Source organism: Podarcis muralis, chromosome 5 (genome assembly GCF_964188315.1).
Source record: "Podarcis muralis chromosome 5, rPodMur119.hap1.1, whole genome shotgun sequence".
NCBI lineage: Eukaryota > Metazoa > Chordata > Lepidosauria > Squamata > Lacertidae > Podarcis > Podarcis muralis.
Genome location: NC_135659.1, coordinates 7,786,949 through 7,803,653, shown reverse-complemented (window position 1 = coordinate 7,803,653; position 16,705 = coordinate 7,786,949). Strand labels below are relative to the sequence as shown.

Here is a 16,705-nt window from a genome sequence, read left to right as displayed (position 1 = left end):
AAATATGGTAAATAAATACATCTTTTCTCTCTGTTATGTGTATTATTGGCAGAAGCTTGACAAACCAGGCTTTAATTTACAGGATCTTACCCTTCTAACACTGTGCTGGATAAATAGGAATTAATAATTTTCCAACTTTCAATTCTTCAAATTGCTACTCTGTTTTCACTCTTGTGAAATGTTAGATGTATATATGAACTTGATTTTTTTGAAAATGTACAGCAGTAAATTTATATTAGAAAAACAATATATATTTCTCTCACCTTAAAACTTGTGAGAAGAAACATTATTTATGACTTAGAAAAAGAATTGCCTTTTCGAAGTCATAAAGGGTTGTGAAAGCAAACTAGCCAAAGTAGCTTTATGTCTCTTTGAAAGGAGGCACTTAATAGTTCACAGAATCATGGAAATAATTTGAAAAGGGAAAGTAAATTTACAATTTCTCCTTTACTCGCCCAATTATGGTGTTTCTTTGCTAATTCTAAAGCTTTCAGATAAAGATAACCAAATGATAACCAACTTTCCCAGAATAATCTAGGCTAAATATTTGAAATAAATATGGGCACCTTATTCCAAAATATGAATGCACAACTTACTACATTTATGGGTCTGCTTTTATCTCCTCAATTGTCAAATGTGTCACCTCATACAATTACAGCACAGCAACAACCTATGAAGCTAAACAGCTTTGGTTCCCCTATAGTCGCATTCCTGATAAGCAAAGCTTCACAGAAGTTTGGGTCTGAGTGTTTTAGAAAGTATTCTAGCAAAATTATCATTCATAATGTATGCAAACACTGGAGCCCTAAGAGGCACGGAAAGAGATGCTACGTGTACACAAAAACCAGGAGTCCTAATACTAAAATCAAAGGGCATTAGCATTCGAAGCATTAAAGACCCACAAGATGCAGAGACATGCCTTTGATTGACCAGCCTTGCTGTAGTCAATGACTTCTTTCACGGCAATATGCATAATCAATATAGGAACACCACTGGAAGTCATTCTTATTATAATTCCTGAAGCTAATTGAGTGTTGGAAGAAAGTGGTGTGTTTCGTGCACTGGGGCTCCTTTCTCCCACCACCCAGTAACAAGATGGACAGTTAGAACTAAAATGTCTCATGATGTCTTCTTACATGTAGACTATCCTGCAGGAGGTCTAGAACAGGGGTTGGCAAGGTTTACCTCGCCTGGGGCGGTTCACTCCAGCGGAGATCCCTCCGTGGGCCGGATCGCCTGCGCACCCGCGATTTCTGGCGTCTGCATCTGTGCAGGTGAGATTTCCGGCGTCTGCAGAAGCAAGTCCCCGTGCCGCACTGCTTTAGCGCAGCACACAGGGACTCCCCGATCGGGCGGCTCGGTTCGGGGGCGGCTCATTGGCCGGTTAAACGACCCCCGTGGGCTGCTTGTGGCCCATGGGCCTTAGGTTGCCGACCCCTGGTCTAGAAGGAAATCTGCATTACATCAGCCACTCTGCCAAATATAGAACATGAAGCATGTACACTAAGATGTGCAGCTCCTCTGGGAATCTGAGCTGGGGGGAGACCCTGAAAGAAAGAGTTGGCAAGTTTCTAGCCCTCGTGGAAATTAAGAGGTGCTTTATAATGCCCCTGAAATAGTATTGTCTACCTGCAGCAGACAGATTAGCTTAAGACCCATGCCATGTTCTTCAGGGCCCCACTGCTGTTGTATTATGCTGCATTGAGTGACATTAACTTTCTCATAATCTGAAGAAGAAGAAGAAGAAGAAGAAGAAGAAGAAGAGGAGGAGGAGGAGGAGGAGGAGGAGGAGGAGTTTGGATTTGATATCCCGCTTTATCACTCCCTTTAAGGAGTCTCAAAGCGGCTAACATTCTCCTTTCCCGCCGAGATACTGGGAAATTTTGGAACAAGAAGGGGATAATTGGAAATTGCAGAGTGGTTTCTAGCTGTAATGATTATGTAATTAAGAAAAGAAATGTTGAAAATCAATAGAAATTATGGGGGGGATTTGCTGAATTAAATAATTAGAAATTGGAATACAGAAAGGGGAGGTATGAGGAGGTCGGGAAAGTAAGGAATTAAGAAAATAAGGGATCGAAATTATACTTGTTTGTTGTCTGTGTTTGTATTTTTGTTCTTTTTTATTTTATATAACTTTTTTGAAACTTTAATAAATATCTTTTTTTTAAAAAAACAACATTCTCCTTTCCCTTCCTCCCCCACAACAAACACTCTGTGAGGTGAGTGGGGCTGAGAGACTTCAGAGAAGTGTGACTGGCCCAAGGTCACCCAGCAGCTGCAGGTGGAGGAGCGGAGACGCGAACCTGGTTCCCCAGATTGCGAGACTACCGCTCTTAACCACTAATCTGAAAGTCCTATTATTACCCATCAGCTCCTCAGTAAAGCATTCCTCTGTGTAAAATATATTGAGGAGCTGATGGGTAATAATAGGACCTGAAGTTGGTTAACATGCCCATAACAAGTCAAACTAGCTCGCTTGCTCTGCATGAGCCAGGCAGATTTCTCAAAGTTGAGGGTGGAATACGTTATGTCAGTCATCAGTCCTGCTCCACCCCTCTTGTCCTTGCCTGATCCTTTCAGATACTAAGGAAATCAGAGGATTGCTGGAATCAGCTGAGTGCGAAGCTCCTCCTCTGCTCTGCCGCAATTGGCCCAGCTGCAGAGATCGGTAAGGCACAGCCTGCGTCATTAATTCCCTAAAGCAGAGCAGCTCCCTGAAAAAGAAAATTAAGAGCAAATGCCATCCGTGTCTGTCTTAACGCCATCAATCGTAGTGTCTTCACTAGCTATGAGGCAGCACCACAGCACAGGGACTAAGAGAGAATTCACTTTTTGCAATGGTTGCTGGTAACATTACTACCAAATTAAACCACTTCCATATCATAATCAACAAAATGCTGGTGAGAGTTTGCATTTTCCACAGTTATACTCCAGTGTGTACTCCTTCCTGAGCCAGGTGCCTGAGGACAGTGCATCTGGCAAAAATACTCAAGGCAGTGTGTGTGTGTGTGTGTGTGTGTGTGTGTGTGTGTGTGTGTAAATATCTTGAAAGACAGGAAACAATTACTTCAAATTCCAACACAGTCTCACTGTGTTAAGAGGTGTGGGTAATTCTCTTTTGTGTGGCTCTGTTTGTTTTAATTCTTTAATATGTCCGTCAATGGGGAATTTTTTCAATGGTTTTTGATGGGTGAATGGCTCCATGGGCTCACTATATATCCTTAGGCAAGACATCTTCCCTCAACTTCCCTTTTCCCATGTGGAAATAATATAGTGACTGATGTGACTGATGACACATGGTGTGTTAAGGGAACACATAATAATGAATGGAGAGAAAAACCTTTTACTCAGGGGAATAACATCTGACTTGCAAGAAGGTCCCGGGGTCTCTCGGAAGGGCTGGAAAAGAACACCTTCTGAATCCTGAAGAGCTGCTGTCAGTCAGCACCAGCGATACCAAGCCAGATAGGCTGACTGTCAGATTTGGTTCCTATTGCACGATCGACTTCAGAGTGCTAACTGCCTGACAAGCACAGCACACAGGCGCATTAATCAGGGAGCCAGGATTGGCTCAGGGCACCCTTCGTAGCACTTCCAGGTTTGCCTCAAGTTTAGCATATGAAATTTGAGCTTTACAAGCCACTGGGCCCAGTTATGCATTCTGATAAAGTCAGTCAAATTAGGTACGCTTCCTCAATGACTCCTCTGGGAAAAGGACTGTCAAGGGGAGCATTTGTACTGATGAGCTTATTTGCATTTACTGACTTAGAAGCATTCTTACAAGTAATGATTATGGGTCGAGCTGAGTGGGGCAGCTGGTCTGGAGCACCTTCAGCTATTGAGGGGCAGCAGAAGTACTGACCAAGAAAAGGCAAAGTGGGGGAACCAGACAGCCTCTTCATGCAAAGGCCGTTTTAATTGTTTGGAAACTCACCACTGAAACTCACCTTTGTTTTTGAGAATTTTTAAGGGCCGTTTCATTAACTTTATGTTACCTGCCCAAGTTAGATCCACTTCTTTTTGAACAGGTGCCCACATAACAAAAACGACTATCAAGCAGCCTGTTTAGCAAGAAGCAAGTTCAGGAGAAGGCAGGAAAGAAAAGGAGTGGCCTTATGTCGTAACAGACGCTTCCTTGGCTAATGAAGGGCCAGCATTGTTAAAATAATCCCCACCCATACATGGTTCAAAAATACAGAGGTTGCCATTATGTCCCCCGGAGAGGGAGCTTTTAAAGGTGGGACTGGAATTGTATGTCCCAAAGTAGACAGTACTTGCCAAGAAGCCACATGACTAAGTTGAAAAATGTCTGGCAGGAGGAATATGCTATCAGCCAAGGTAGGAAAAAAGCCACCCCACACATTTCAATGCACATTATATGCAAATGAGACTTGCAACATAATGTTGCAGTACTGACTGTTTCTGTTCAGTATTCTAGCCAGCGATGCATTCTTCAGGATGAACCATTCTGTCTCCTCCCTGGTTTTCCATTCCCTTCCTTCACTCAAGTGTTGAAACAGATATTTAGTGTTCTGTGGCTACTGAGTATGCTCAGTCCTTGGGGGCAGGAGGGCTAGCTCTAATTTTCTTTTTTGGGACTTCAATAAATCTTGGGGTTCCCCTGAGCCTGCCGATATACCTCTCTGTTGTTTATCAATAGCACCCTTTTGACTGCATAGCCATCATAACTCTGGACCTGAGTTCAATATATTAGAGGTGTTTTAAGGAAGAATGCAGAATTTAAGATGACACATTGAAATTGCCAATATGCAAACTTTACACATAAGGTGACCAGAAGCAAAGGGGATGGAGCTTCAGTGTGCAGAAAAGGGAATTTCATCTGCTGCTGAAAATCTACGCAACTACAACTGTGCTGTTCTCTTTTGTATTCTATATACATGCACAACGTGTTACAAGGTTTGGTTACTGTCATTCTTAGCTCTACCTATTGCTGCTTTTGATCAGGATGGAGAACCAGTGGCTCACGTTCCTAATGAGGCCCACTGAGCTGTTTTAGTCGAGCCAGGCACACCAGCCCTCTATGCCACCAGGTGTGGGGCAGGTAAAACCGGGGCTTGAAGGCACTTCCCAAGCATCAATAAGCCAAATGTCAGTGCTTGGACAGCGTAGTGCAGAGTTTGTGTGGGTGTGGGTGTGTGTGGACAAGGATCTGGTTTCTCCTAAAATTCAGAGCCATAGATATGCAATCAATAGCATACAGAATGGATAGTTGAGAAAGTGAAAGTTCTCACAACAGCCACCTGCTTCTTTTTTATCTTTCTTCCTGAAGTTAGGTTTGTGCCTTGTTTATTTTACAAATTTGTATAGGGATTGTATCATACTTCTCCACTTGCTCTTATAATTAACCTGAGAGGCAAACTAAATAATCCAACATGAAAAAGCCAAAAAAAATCACACGGAACTGATGTTGTATAGTGGCTAATCTATCAGCTGCATTGGTTCAAAACTCACCTCACACACTAACCAACTGAACAGTCTTAGGAAAGCAACAACTACTAACCTATGGCATGGAGCTACTGAACGGATCATTGAGATAAAAGCCTCAGGCGCAAGGGGTCAGGGGCAACTGTGGGCAGGATTCGTGCGTTGCTGGGGATTGGACTAGATGACTCCTCATGCCCCTTCCAACCCTACAATTCTGTGAAATATATTAAACCTCACTGCAACTATATCTAAGAACATGTAACTGAAATAATAACATACTATTGCCCTGTTCAACCCTAACTCTCTTGTGTTTATTTCTAGATCTTAAGACAGCATGGCTAAAGTCCTGTCCTATCATTCTATACCCAGCTGTGACGTTTGGTGCAGACCACACGGGATTCTGTGCTCCAGTAAGGTTCTTCCAAGGAAGAGGACAGATACATTGTACTGCCCCTTCCCAGTCAGTAGCACTGATGGGGTGCTGTACCCACCCAACATCATGGCTTACTGCGCTGGGTGCATTTTCCAGATGCCCCTCCTTGTTCTCCTCATAGAAAGACACAGACCATAGTCCTTCTCGCTCCACATGAGAAGCGAACTCTGCCTTAGCTGCTCCTCTCCTGCAGCAATCAGGTTTTTCCTAAACATAGGGAGGCTCACCGCACTGGAGAACTCCTGGACTATGGCATAGAGGCAAGTGATGGTGTCTGTCCTCTTTTCCAACTTGCCAGCAACAACTTTGCAGCCAGAAAGGCTATTAAAGGAAAATGAAGGGCTTACGTTTGAAGGTGTCAACTGTTGCCTCCGTGACCACATTCAGCCATGCTGACATGTAGCATGTGTCTTTTGCCTCTGCTTTTAATAGCTACACAGGAGGGACCTGCTTGGCAGGCCATAATTCTGCCAGAAGGATGGGAGAGATATTTTTAGATTCCTGTGTTTTGGCCATGTTTGTTTTAGCTTTTGTGAGCAGCCTTGAGTCCTGGTTCTTGGAGAAAGGGGGGCATAAATACAACAACAACAACAACAACAACAACAACAACAACAACAACAACAACAACAACATGTCTTCCAATCAGTTACTGGGCTAAGTGCAATTAGTTGGTCCTGATACGCAAAGCCCTATACAGCTCGGGACCAGGATAGCCAAAAGATTGTCTCACTCCATCTATAGCCAACTGACCACTGTGCTCTGTAGGAGAGGACCTCCTGCAGACACGCATCCTCATCAGGAGGTCCACTGCATATGATCTTGCTACAGGGCCTTTGTGTGGTGGCCACTACCCTTTGGAACTCCCTCCTGTTAATTACAGGCACCACACTTTTCCAAATGAGCATTTTAAGTGGAGGTTTTAGAAGGGGAAGAGATGGAGGCAGTGAGAGATTTTACTTTCTTGGGCTCCATGATCACTGCAGATGGTGACAGCAGTCACAAAATTAAAAGACGCCTGCTTCTTGGGAGAAAAGTAATGACAAACCTAGACAGCATCTCAAAAAGCAGAGACATCAGCTTGCCGACAAAGGTTCGTATAGTTAAAGCCATGGTTTCCCCAGTAGTGATGTATGGAAGTGAGAACTGGACCATAAAGAAGGCTGATCACTGAAGAATTGATGCTTTTGAATTATGGTGCTGGAGGAGACTCTTGAGAGTCCCATGGACTGCAAGAAGATCAAACCTCTCCATTCTGAATGAAATCAGCCGAGAGTGCTCACTGGAAGGAGAGATCCAGAAGCTGAGGCTCCAATACTTTGGCCACCTCATGAGAAAAGAAGACTCCCTGGAAAAGACCCTGATGTTGGGAAAGATTGAGGGCAAGATGGCTGGATAGTGTTCTCGAAGCTACCAGCATGAGGGAGGCAGTAGAAGACAGGAGTGCCTGGCGTGCTCTGGTCCATGGGGTCACGAAGAGTCAGACATGACTAAATGACTAAGCAACAACAACAACACCTGTAATTGGATCTAACATTGTTTTCACATACATTTTTATTGTCAAATCACTTTGAGATGTCTTGTAGGAAGTGACTCATACATGAAATTAAATGAATGCGCATTTTTGTTGTTGTTGTTGTTCATATAGTATGCTCCATGATGCTTTAAAAACACAAGTCAGGTAGGTCCCTGCCCTGTAATCTAAAATGGGAGTGGGGAGGACTGAATTTCTTCAGGGATATCTTGGGGCCGTATATTGGCAGTGGTTAGGGATGAAGACAAAAGCGAGTGGGTGGGGTCACACTTTCTTCTCTTGTCTGCCCCATTGACAGCCATATGAAATTAGACCAAAGATCACATGCTGTCCTAGGGCCACAGGCTATTCACCTGTGATTTAAAATTTGCTGAGAGAGAGGCTAATGGGGGTTGGAGGAAGATAGGAATGAGGATAAGGAAGGGAAGGGAAGAATGTGTGTTCAGTTGCGTGCACTAGGGCATCATTTCAGTAGGGGATGAGGACTAAAGAGATTACATTGGGAATATATGTTTTAGGGAGGAATTTGATGGAAAGAAAAAAAAGCATCAGCATCTGGGTGTTCTGGGAGGCAATTCTAAGCAAAGAGGGCATTTGGAGAGAAAGGGCAGAGAAGGAAATCTGATGGCTGAGTGACAGAGCTAGGGAGCAAAGGTCACCACCAGGCATGTACTGGAAAACTAGAGCCGAAAGATAAGTGGTGGTTTTTGATACAGGGATGACCTTGTGTCAGGTGACCATCTCCCCCTTCTTAACATTCCTGGCTCTCCAACTATTAGGGAAGAGGATCTCACTTTCAGCAAGCTCTACATTTATTTTTCAACCATAAAAATATATGCACTTGATTCAGAAAATAGCAGCAATTTCAACACATAGCGTGGGCAGCCATTTTCCCATTACTTCCAAAAACACCTTGATTAACTCTACAAATCTAGCATAAGTTGAATTAACTTTCTAGCACAAAATGCACAGAAAAATAAATTCTGGTCTATCTGACAGGGACCAACCAGGTTGTATTTTAGAAGATCACAGTGCTTAACAGGAGACTTCATAACATGAACACAAACTATGAACAACTTGTTAAGTTTCCGGAACAGCTTTTATTTTTCCACTTTCACAGAAAAGCAGGAAGCTTTGCCTGGTACAATTTGACACTGATTACATGTTAATCATGCCAGCTGCGGGCTGCATATTTTAAACACAACTGCAAGTATTTTATATGTAAAAATAGTGATTTGATTTTTTTTACCCTTATATACCAGCCTCCATGAAGCTTTAGGCTAATAACTCTATTTTAAAAGGCCTGGAATAAGTAAACACACTATTTAATTACAGCAACTTCTTTCTGGAAACTCTCATGTGTTGTTAATGACGTATTGAAAGGAGAAGAATAAAAGTTGTTTTCATACTGAACCAGCACTGTACCTGTTGTAGCTCGTGCATTCAACTTCCATATTTAGCAAATGTATAACATAGTTAAGGCCACAATCTTATAAACACCTAAATGTAAGTCCCACTGAACTCAGCAAATCTATCTGTGTGCAGATATGCATAGGATTGTGCTACTGGTGCTACTTGTAAAACCAAGAGTAGGCTTTGGAAAGCGATATCAAAACACTTTCAGATTTCAAAAGGGAGCAGAAAGGGAGCAACGACTCTTCTCTCTTAACTTTTCACTTAGGGTATGAAAGTCACTGATAAAAGAAGAAAAAAAACCAGCTGTTTGATACAAGGCAGACGGTATAGGAAAGCACCTATTTTTATGAAAGAAAAATGCAACATTCCCCGCCCCTCCACAGGCTTTCTGGTATGCCCCTAAAGTTTTTGCTGATGGGAACCTTACCTGAAACCTGCATGCTGTGACCTTGCCGGTGCCTCAGTCATGGTCCTGCCGGCATGCCAGCCCCAGTCTAACAGCACCACTTTTGGCAGCTACACTCCTTGTCTGTCCTCTGCCTTGGACAGTGTGGAATGAAGAAAAGCCAGGACGAAAACTGAGGCCAAGCTTCTCTATCCAGTTCCCTGGCTCCGGGCAGTCGAACAATAGCTACCCTTTCTCTCGAGCTCGTTCTCTCCCACGGCAGAGGAGAGTGCCGGAATCCCGTGTGTGTGTGTGAACCAAGGCAAACTAACAGGGACGGACTTTTCGTTTTCCTCTCCCCAAAGGGGTGTGCGCATGTGAGTAAGAGAAGGCGGCGTCCGGCAGCCAAAACATGAGCTCATGAAAGAGCAGCTCCCTTTAAACTGCCGCTCAACTACGGAGAAACTGCAGTCCATGTAACACGATGCCATCTAATCCAATCTGAAGGGAGTGGATACCAAAATGAGGAGCGCCAGACTTCTGACAGGAAGGCAAACTCAATGACAAAAAGTTTTACGTGACATGACACTGGGGCAAGTGGAGAACTATTTCCACCCGGCACTTTCCCCGCAACTCAGGGAAGCAAACAGCTCTCGACAAGTAAGTGAAACACAGGCACCCACTCTGCTTATTGTCAGGTGTTGAATGGGAGCTTTTAAAAAGCAAGGGGAAGAAGTCAAGGAACAGGAGGGTGTTCTACTATCTTGTTGATGCACATACGGGACAAAAACGTCCTTTTTTTAATATGCTGAGAGAAGGGGGTGGGGGGAATAAGCGCCTCTACACTCCAGACTTTTGCTGCTAATGCACTACATTAAAGACATGACAACACCACTGCAGAGAACAAAACATCAAGTCTGAACCATTTAAAAGAACCCCACGACAATTCCCACCTGCCTATCCAGAGTTGCAGAGAGATACTGCGTAGAGGGAAGATCCCTTTGCCTGGCGCTGTAATTTAATCATGGGCTGAAGACAAGCTGAGCACACGCTTCCCGCTACTGGCAGCTCCTCCTGCACGTCCTCAAAACTAGGATATTCCTATTTTCTTCCTTCCGATTCAGCGGATACACGATCTCTCCTTCCTTGTGGTGCATGTCTCCACCCCACAGCGCAATGTAGATTTGTGATAAGCCTCTGTTCTTTTCCTACTTATGCAACAGCCCTTGTGCCCTCAGACTCCCCCCCCTCCCCTCTGCCAGAAGTCGGAACGGCAGCTTTGACGAGCCCACCCTCTGCTACTGCTCACAAGGAAAATCCCAGGGGAAAAGCCTCCGGACAAGTCTTGGGATGCAGAATGCATGCTGCTATGAAGCTAACCAAGCAGACATTTATAAATTGGAAGTTACCTCCACCCCCTTTTCAAACGCTCATCAAAACAAAACCAACCTGAAGCTTAATTATGGCTCAGAGTGATTTCTGAATTCTAAAACCATCATTAGGGCTGCAGAAGCAGAAGTCCATCTGCAGAGGCTGCTATACTGTGGAGATGGGACTGAACTTATACAGCAGAGTATTGATGGGTGAATTCCTGTCACCTCAATTTGGAATTGGGTTCAGTTAATACAAACTGGTTTTTTTATTGTTTGTTTGTTGTGAATTTCCCTCCAAGCTCTTCAAATTTCAGAAACTCCAGTATGGTTCTGATGCCATCAGTGGGAGCATGATGAAACATAAATCAGGGACGAAACTTGGCTTTTTTCCACCCAGGTCAAAGACCCAGTTTGGCACTCCCACCACCCCCAAACATTTGCATACACACACAAGCACAGGGCTATGCAAGCTTTGAGTGACTCATTCTATTTGAAGCAGAAATCAGTGCAACTCAATTGTAAATATTCATTTTTAAATATTCATTTTGGCCCTTGACTATGCAGTAAAATGTTTGTTGTTAGCATACTCTTCAAACAACAGAAATATGTCCAATGGAAAGTAACATTTTCTTCACCTTGTGCCAGTGGCGTAGCGTGGGGGGTGCAGGGGGGGCCGGCCGCACCGGGCGCAACATCTGGGGTTAGGGCAAATCCACAGGTTAGGAGGCGCAAATCCACGGGTTAGGGGGCGCAAATCCACGGGTTAGGGGGCGCAAATTACTTGCCTTGCCCTGGGTGCTGACAACCCACGCTACGCCACTGCCTTGTGCTTCCCGTTCTGGGACCAAGTAATGAGACTTGATGGTTCTTTCTCTTTCCTTTCATCACTTCCACAATGTGGCATTGAATATATCAACTATTCTCTGAGCATCTCAGAAAACTTATAGTTCTGTTGCGAATGGCACATTTCCACAGAAAGAATGTCCATTTACAAGATCTCTCTCGACACATTCGGCAGTAATTCCTATTTACGCTAAAGCATTAAATCTAACATTGTACAATTGAGAAATATTCTGCTTTTATGATGGAATACAAAACGGGATCCACATCCCATGCTTTCATTACTAAGGCTTGCTTTCCCAAAATGATGTTGCTGCCCACAATTAGGAATGAGTTAACTCCAGCTTCAATTGTGTTTTCAGTGTTAATGGAACATATTTCTAGTAATCTGAGAGGCTCTAAACTTGTTTAACCTGCAAAGAACAGAAAGATTCCTGAAATACCACAGGAGCTTCCCAAAGTGATCCACCTCGGGGAAATGGCTTTCCACAAACCTAGTGATGACAGAAAACTGGGGTGGGTGAGAGACAAAAGCTTCACAGCTTCATTCCAGATATTGCAAAGCAAACAAGCTGATTTGGACAGGTTGGAAAAAATGTAGACTGCTGGTGAAATATTCAGTTCCCCCTGAAAACAAAAACAAAACCCTGTTCTAAATACCGTATTTTCCCCTCTATAACACGCAGATTTTTTCTCCTAAAAAGGAAGGGGAAATGTCTGTGCGTGTTATGGAGCGAATGTGTGGTCCCTGGAGCCAAAAAATCAAGCAAAAGTCAAATCGCTCTTCACGGAGAAGGGAAACCTGAAAAGAGGAAGTGGCAGCTTTCCTGTATTCTGCCTCAGGGTCTTACTGCCCACCCTCCTCTGTTTCGTTGCTGTGATTGCTGAAACGGAACAAAGAGCAGGGAAAGCCCCTCCCCTCCAGGCAAGCAGAGGGGAAAGTGTCGTCTCTGTGCTCCGGTACTGCTGGGGGAGAGGGAGAGAGAGGGGGGGAGGGAGAGGGAGAGGGGGGGAGGGAGGGGGAGAGAGAGAGAGAGAGAGAGAGAGAGAGAGAGATATGGCTGGCTTGGGGGGGAACTTTTGCCTCCCACCCGTTAAATCCCTCTCCAGCATTCTTAGCCAGCTGCTTCTCTGCACACCCCTCTCATGTCCCTTCTTTGTTTTTCCTTCGCTCCCCACTTAAAATGTGGTTACAAAGCATAGATCAACATGGATCCTCAGGATCTTTGCATTGGGTCACCCCAAATTCACCATCAGATCACATAGCATGTCCATGGCTACAGCCTGCACCAAAAAAATCACGCACCCACTGTTGCCTGGGGCTGCAATGGTGCAAAAACGTGGTTAAAAAGCATGGATCCACATGGATCCTCAGGATCTTTGCATTGGGTCACCCCAAATTCACCATCAGATCACATAGCATGTCCATGGCTACAGCCTGCACCAAAAAAATCACGCACCCACTGTTGCCTGGGGCTGCAATGGTGCAAACACGTGGTTAAAAAGCATGGATCCACATGGATCCTCAGGATCTTTGCATTGGGTCACCCCAAATTCACCATCAGATCACATAGCATGTCCATGGCTACAGCCTGCACCAAAAAAAGCACGCACCCACTGTTGCCTGGGGCTGCAATGGTGCAAAAACGTGGTTAAAAAGCATGGATCCACATGGATCCTCAGGATTTTTGCACTGGGTCACCCCAAATTCACCATCAGATCACATGTCTGTGGCCACAGCATGAAGCACAAAAATGATACATCCACTGTTTCATTCAGAATGTTTTTTCCCTTGTTTTCCTCCTCTAAAAACGATGTGCGTGTTATGGTCAGGTGTGTGTTATAGAGCGAAAAATACGGTAGTTAAATATAAAAGCTCCCTTGCAAACATATCATCTTTAATTTAAATAAAAATCTGTCACAGCAGCAACTGTGCAAAGCACCAAAGAGACTGTTATTTACAGATGATTTCAGAAAGAGCAAAGGAGGAATAATGTAGCGACAGGAGACATGTGACTAGTTTATGAGAGAAGGGAAACACAGGTTCAGAAAGGGCGGCGACCTGCTTCCCAAGAACCCACTGTAGCTGAGACTAGAACTGTCACCAAGATGTACTGCGCCTGGAAAGGAAACTCACCAAAGACACCAGTGGCAGCATCTGCAGCCAAAGAATTGGCTGGTTGGCTCAGATCAATGAATGAAACTCAGCCCAAACTGCCATCTACTGTTATATGAACCTCATTCTCCCTTAGAATTGTGAGGCTGAAATACCTTAGTGAAAGCAGAAGCCACAGTGTGCAAAATCCCCAGCTTGGCTTCCTCTCCTGACAATAGTGCACAACCTCTCTAGTCTCCGGCTCTTGTGAACTGTTTGGGGCTGCTCTCCTTTCTCCTCCTTTCTTCATATTAATTTCTCCACCCAATGCCCTCAATGCGCTTCCTCAAGATCCTGCTTTTCAGACCACTGGCTATTTTGTCCCACTTGGCTATCCTGCAGCCAAACCACACCTCAAAACATTCTGCTCACTTTCTGTTATTCAGCATCTCCTGAACATGAATGCTCAGCCTTACGTTTCTTCAGAGCATCATCTATGACTAGCCTTTGCTGCAGTTCCCTTTCTCCGTTCCCTCAAGCCTTGCTCTCCAATAGGTCTTTTCCTTGGGTTCCTCTTTATTAGCTCATTACACCCTTCTTTTGGCTTCCTTTCCTCTAGACCAGGGGTAGACAACCTAAGGCCCAGGGGTCGGATGCAGCCCAATTGCCTTTTCAATCCAGCCTGCGAACAGTCCGGGAATCAGCGTGTTTTTACATGAGTAGAATGTGTCCTTTTATTTAAAATGCATCTCTGGGTTATTTGTGGGGCCTGCCTCGTGTTTTTACATGCGTAGAATGTGTGCTTTTATTTAAAACGCATTTCTGGGTTATTTGTGGGGCATAGAAATTTGTTCATTCCCCCCCAAAAAAATATAGTCCAGCCCACAAGGTCTGAGGGACAGTGGACCGGCCCACGGCTGAAAAAGGTTGCTGACCCCTGCTCTAGACTGCATGTCCCTGCACCTCTTCCCAGTCCTTGGCTGCGCCCAATGTGATGTTTTGATCCCAGCCAAAAATTCCCTTCCTCTAGAGAGGAGTTGGGAGTGCACATTATGCTGCTCCCTAAAACTACAGAATATTCTGAGCTACCACATATTAGCTCAAGCAATCACAGCCAGAGGCTTCACTGCTGCAAGCTCCGCTTAATTAGGCATTTCCCATAATTCCTAAATATTCCAACTGATCATATGGGGCATATATTAATAATTTGCAGTCTGCAAATTCCTCCAAGGCACTCCAGAGAACGTTTTATCCTTACACACCTACACCCCCCCACACACCGGTTAGGTAGATTAGAATGGGAAAGGCTGATCTGCCTAAAGTAACCCAGTGACCCTTGTGGCCGATTTCATGGGCATCATATGTAATTGTCCCTTAGGAGGGAGAGAATGTTTGACCTCAATTCACACAATTTCCAAGTCATGCTAGGAAGGCAAAACTTGGCACCATTAAGGTGTACTGAGTGAACTTGACAGATTGACTGGGCCTTGGTTCCCACATCACTCCAGGCGCTGCTATCTGTCACCAAGCCTAATTGGCTGTGCCTGGCATTTAAACAGCATTCCAACAGCTAATGGCCAGCTACAAATGCCAGTAATTGCTCCTGCTATCTCAGGGATGGAGATCATCAAACCTGGTGTGTTCATGTTACATATTCCAGAGAAGAGGCTGTCACTCATGTTGGAGCATATCAAAGACTCCAGCACTGCTGCTCAAAATGATCAGCCCTTCTAAATGCATAGAAACTTAGAAAACTGTCTTACACCAAGTCAGACTGTTGGCCCATCTGGTTCAGGACCGTTAACCCTAATTGGCACCAGCTCTCTTGGGTTTCGGGACGCGGGTGGCACTGTGGGTTAAACCACAGAGCCTAGGACTTGCCGATCGGAAGGTCGGCGGTTCGAATCCCCATGACGGGGTGAGCTCCCATTGCTTGGTCCCTGCTCCTGCCAACCTAGCAGTTTGAAAGCACGTCAAGTGCAAGTAGATAAATAGGTACCACTCCGGCAGGAAGGTAAACGACGTTTCCATGCGCTGCTCTGGTTCACCAGAAGCGGCTTTGTCATGCTGGCCACATGACCTGGAAGCTGTACGCCGGCTCCCTCGGCCAATAAAGCGAGATGAGCGCCGCAACCCCAGAGTCGGTCACGACTGGACCTAATGGTCAGGGGTCCCTTTACCTTTACCTTTACTCTTGGGTTTCAGGAAAAAGTCTTTCCCAGCCTTAACTGGAGATACTGGGGATCAAACCTGGGACCTTTCGCATGTAAAGCATGCACACTACCACTTGAGCTACAGCTTTCCCCCGTGTCTTTATACCTTGATATTTTACAGAAAACATTTATTCAACGTGTGCAGAGGAGGACAACTAAGATGATCAAGGGTCTACAAGCCAAGCCATATGGGCAGCTGTTGAACGAGCTGGGTATGTTTAACCCAGTGATGGCCAAACTTGGCCCTCCAGCTGTTTTGGGACTACAGTTCCCATCATCCCTGACCACCGGTTCTGTTAGCTAGGGATGATGGGAGTTGTAGTCCCAAAACAGCTGGAGGGCCAAGTTTGGCCATCACTGGTTTAGCCTAAAAAAGAGGAGACTGGGAGCAGTTATGATAATCATCTTCAAATATCTCAAGGGCTGTCAAATATCTCAAGGGAACAAGCTTGGTTTCTCCTGCTCTGAATGGCTTCAAGGTGATTCTGACTGAACATCAGGAAGAACTTTTGACAGTGAAACGGTCTCCCTCTGGAGGTTGTGGACTCTCCTTCCTTGGAGGTTTTTAAGCAGAAGTTGGGTGGCCATCTGTCATTGATGCTTTAGTTGAGATTCCTGCATCGCAGGGGGTTGGACTAGATGACCCTTGGGGTCCCTTCCATCTCTACGATTCTATGATTCTAAGATTCCTCTTTGAAGAAGAACTCATCCTGACCCAAAGAACATAATTGGAATTCTGCTTCTCAAAATCTGTATTCTCTTTTTCAGGACTGGTTCTGGTTTGATGGGGCCCTGGGCAAAGTGCCCTCTGGTGGGCACCCTCCTTTGCTGGTGGGCCCTCTCAGGCAATGGAACAGGCAGCAACAGCGCCACCATTTTTATATGTCCACCATTTTTATTTTCCCAGAATGCTCCACAGTGGCACCATTCTGGGGGCATTTTAGACCCAGATGGTACTTGTAATGCCAGAC

The 16,705-nt window shown here is 44.9% G+C and overlaps 1 protein-coding gene across 7 annotated transcripts in view; it reads right to left on the bottom strand.

Annotated features, from left to right (window-relative positions):
- The window catches only part of RASAL2 (RAS protein activator like 2), a 233,948-nt gene that overhangs the window by 90,260 nt on the left and 126,983 nt on the right, over positions 1 to 16,705 (bottom strand). The window contains exon 1 of one of the 7 annotated variants that reach the window (XM_077928239.1): positions 10,167 to 10,334. The exons of 5 other annotated variants lie outside the window; for them this stretch is intronic. Coding sequence is in view for 1 of the 2 variants with exons in the window: in XM_077928237.1 (XP_077784363.1) it covers positions 9,256 to 9,268 (13 nt within the window). In the remaining variant the exon portion in view is untranslated. Of the gene's footprint in view, positions 1 to 9,255; positions 9,580 to 10,166; positions 10,335 to 16,705 lie in introns of those variants that run through there. One more of the 7 variants, XM_077928237.1, reaches the window with a different exon arrangement.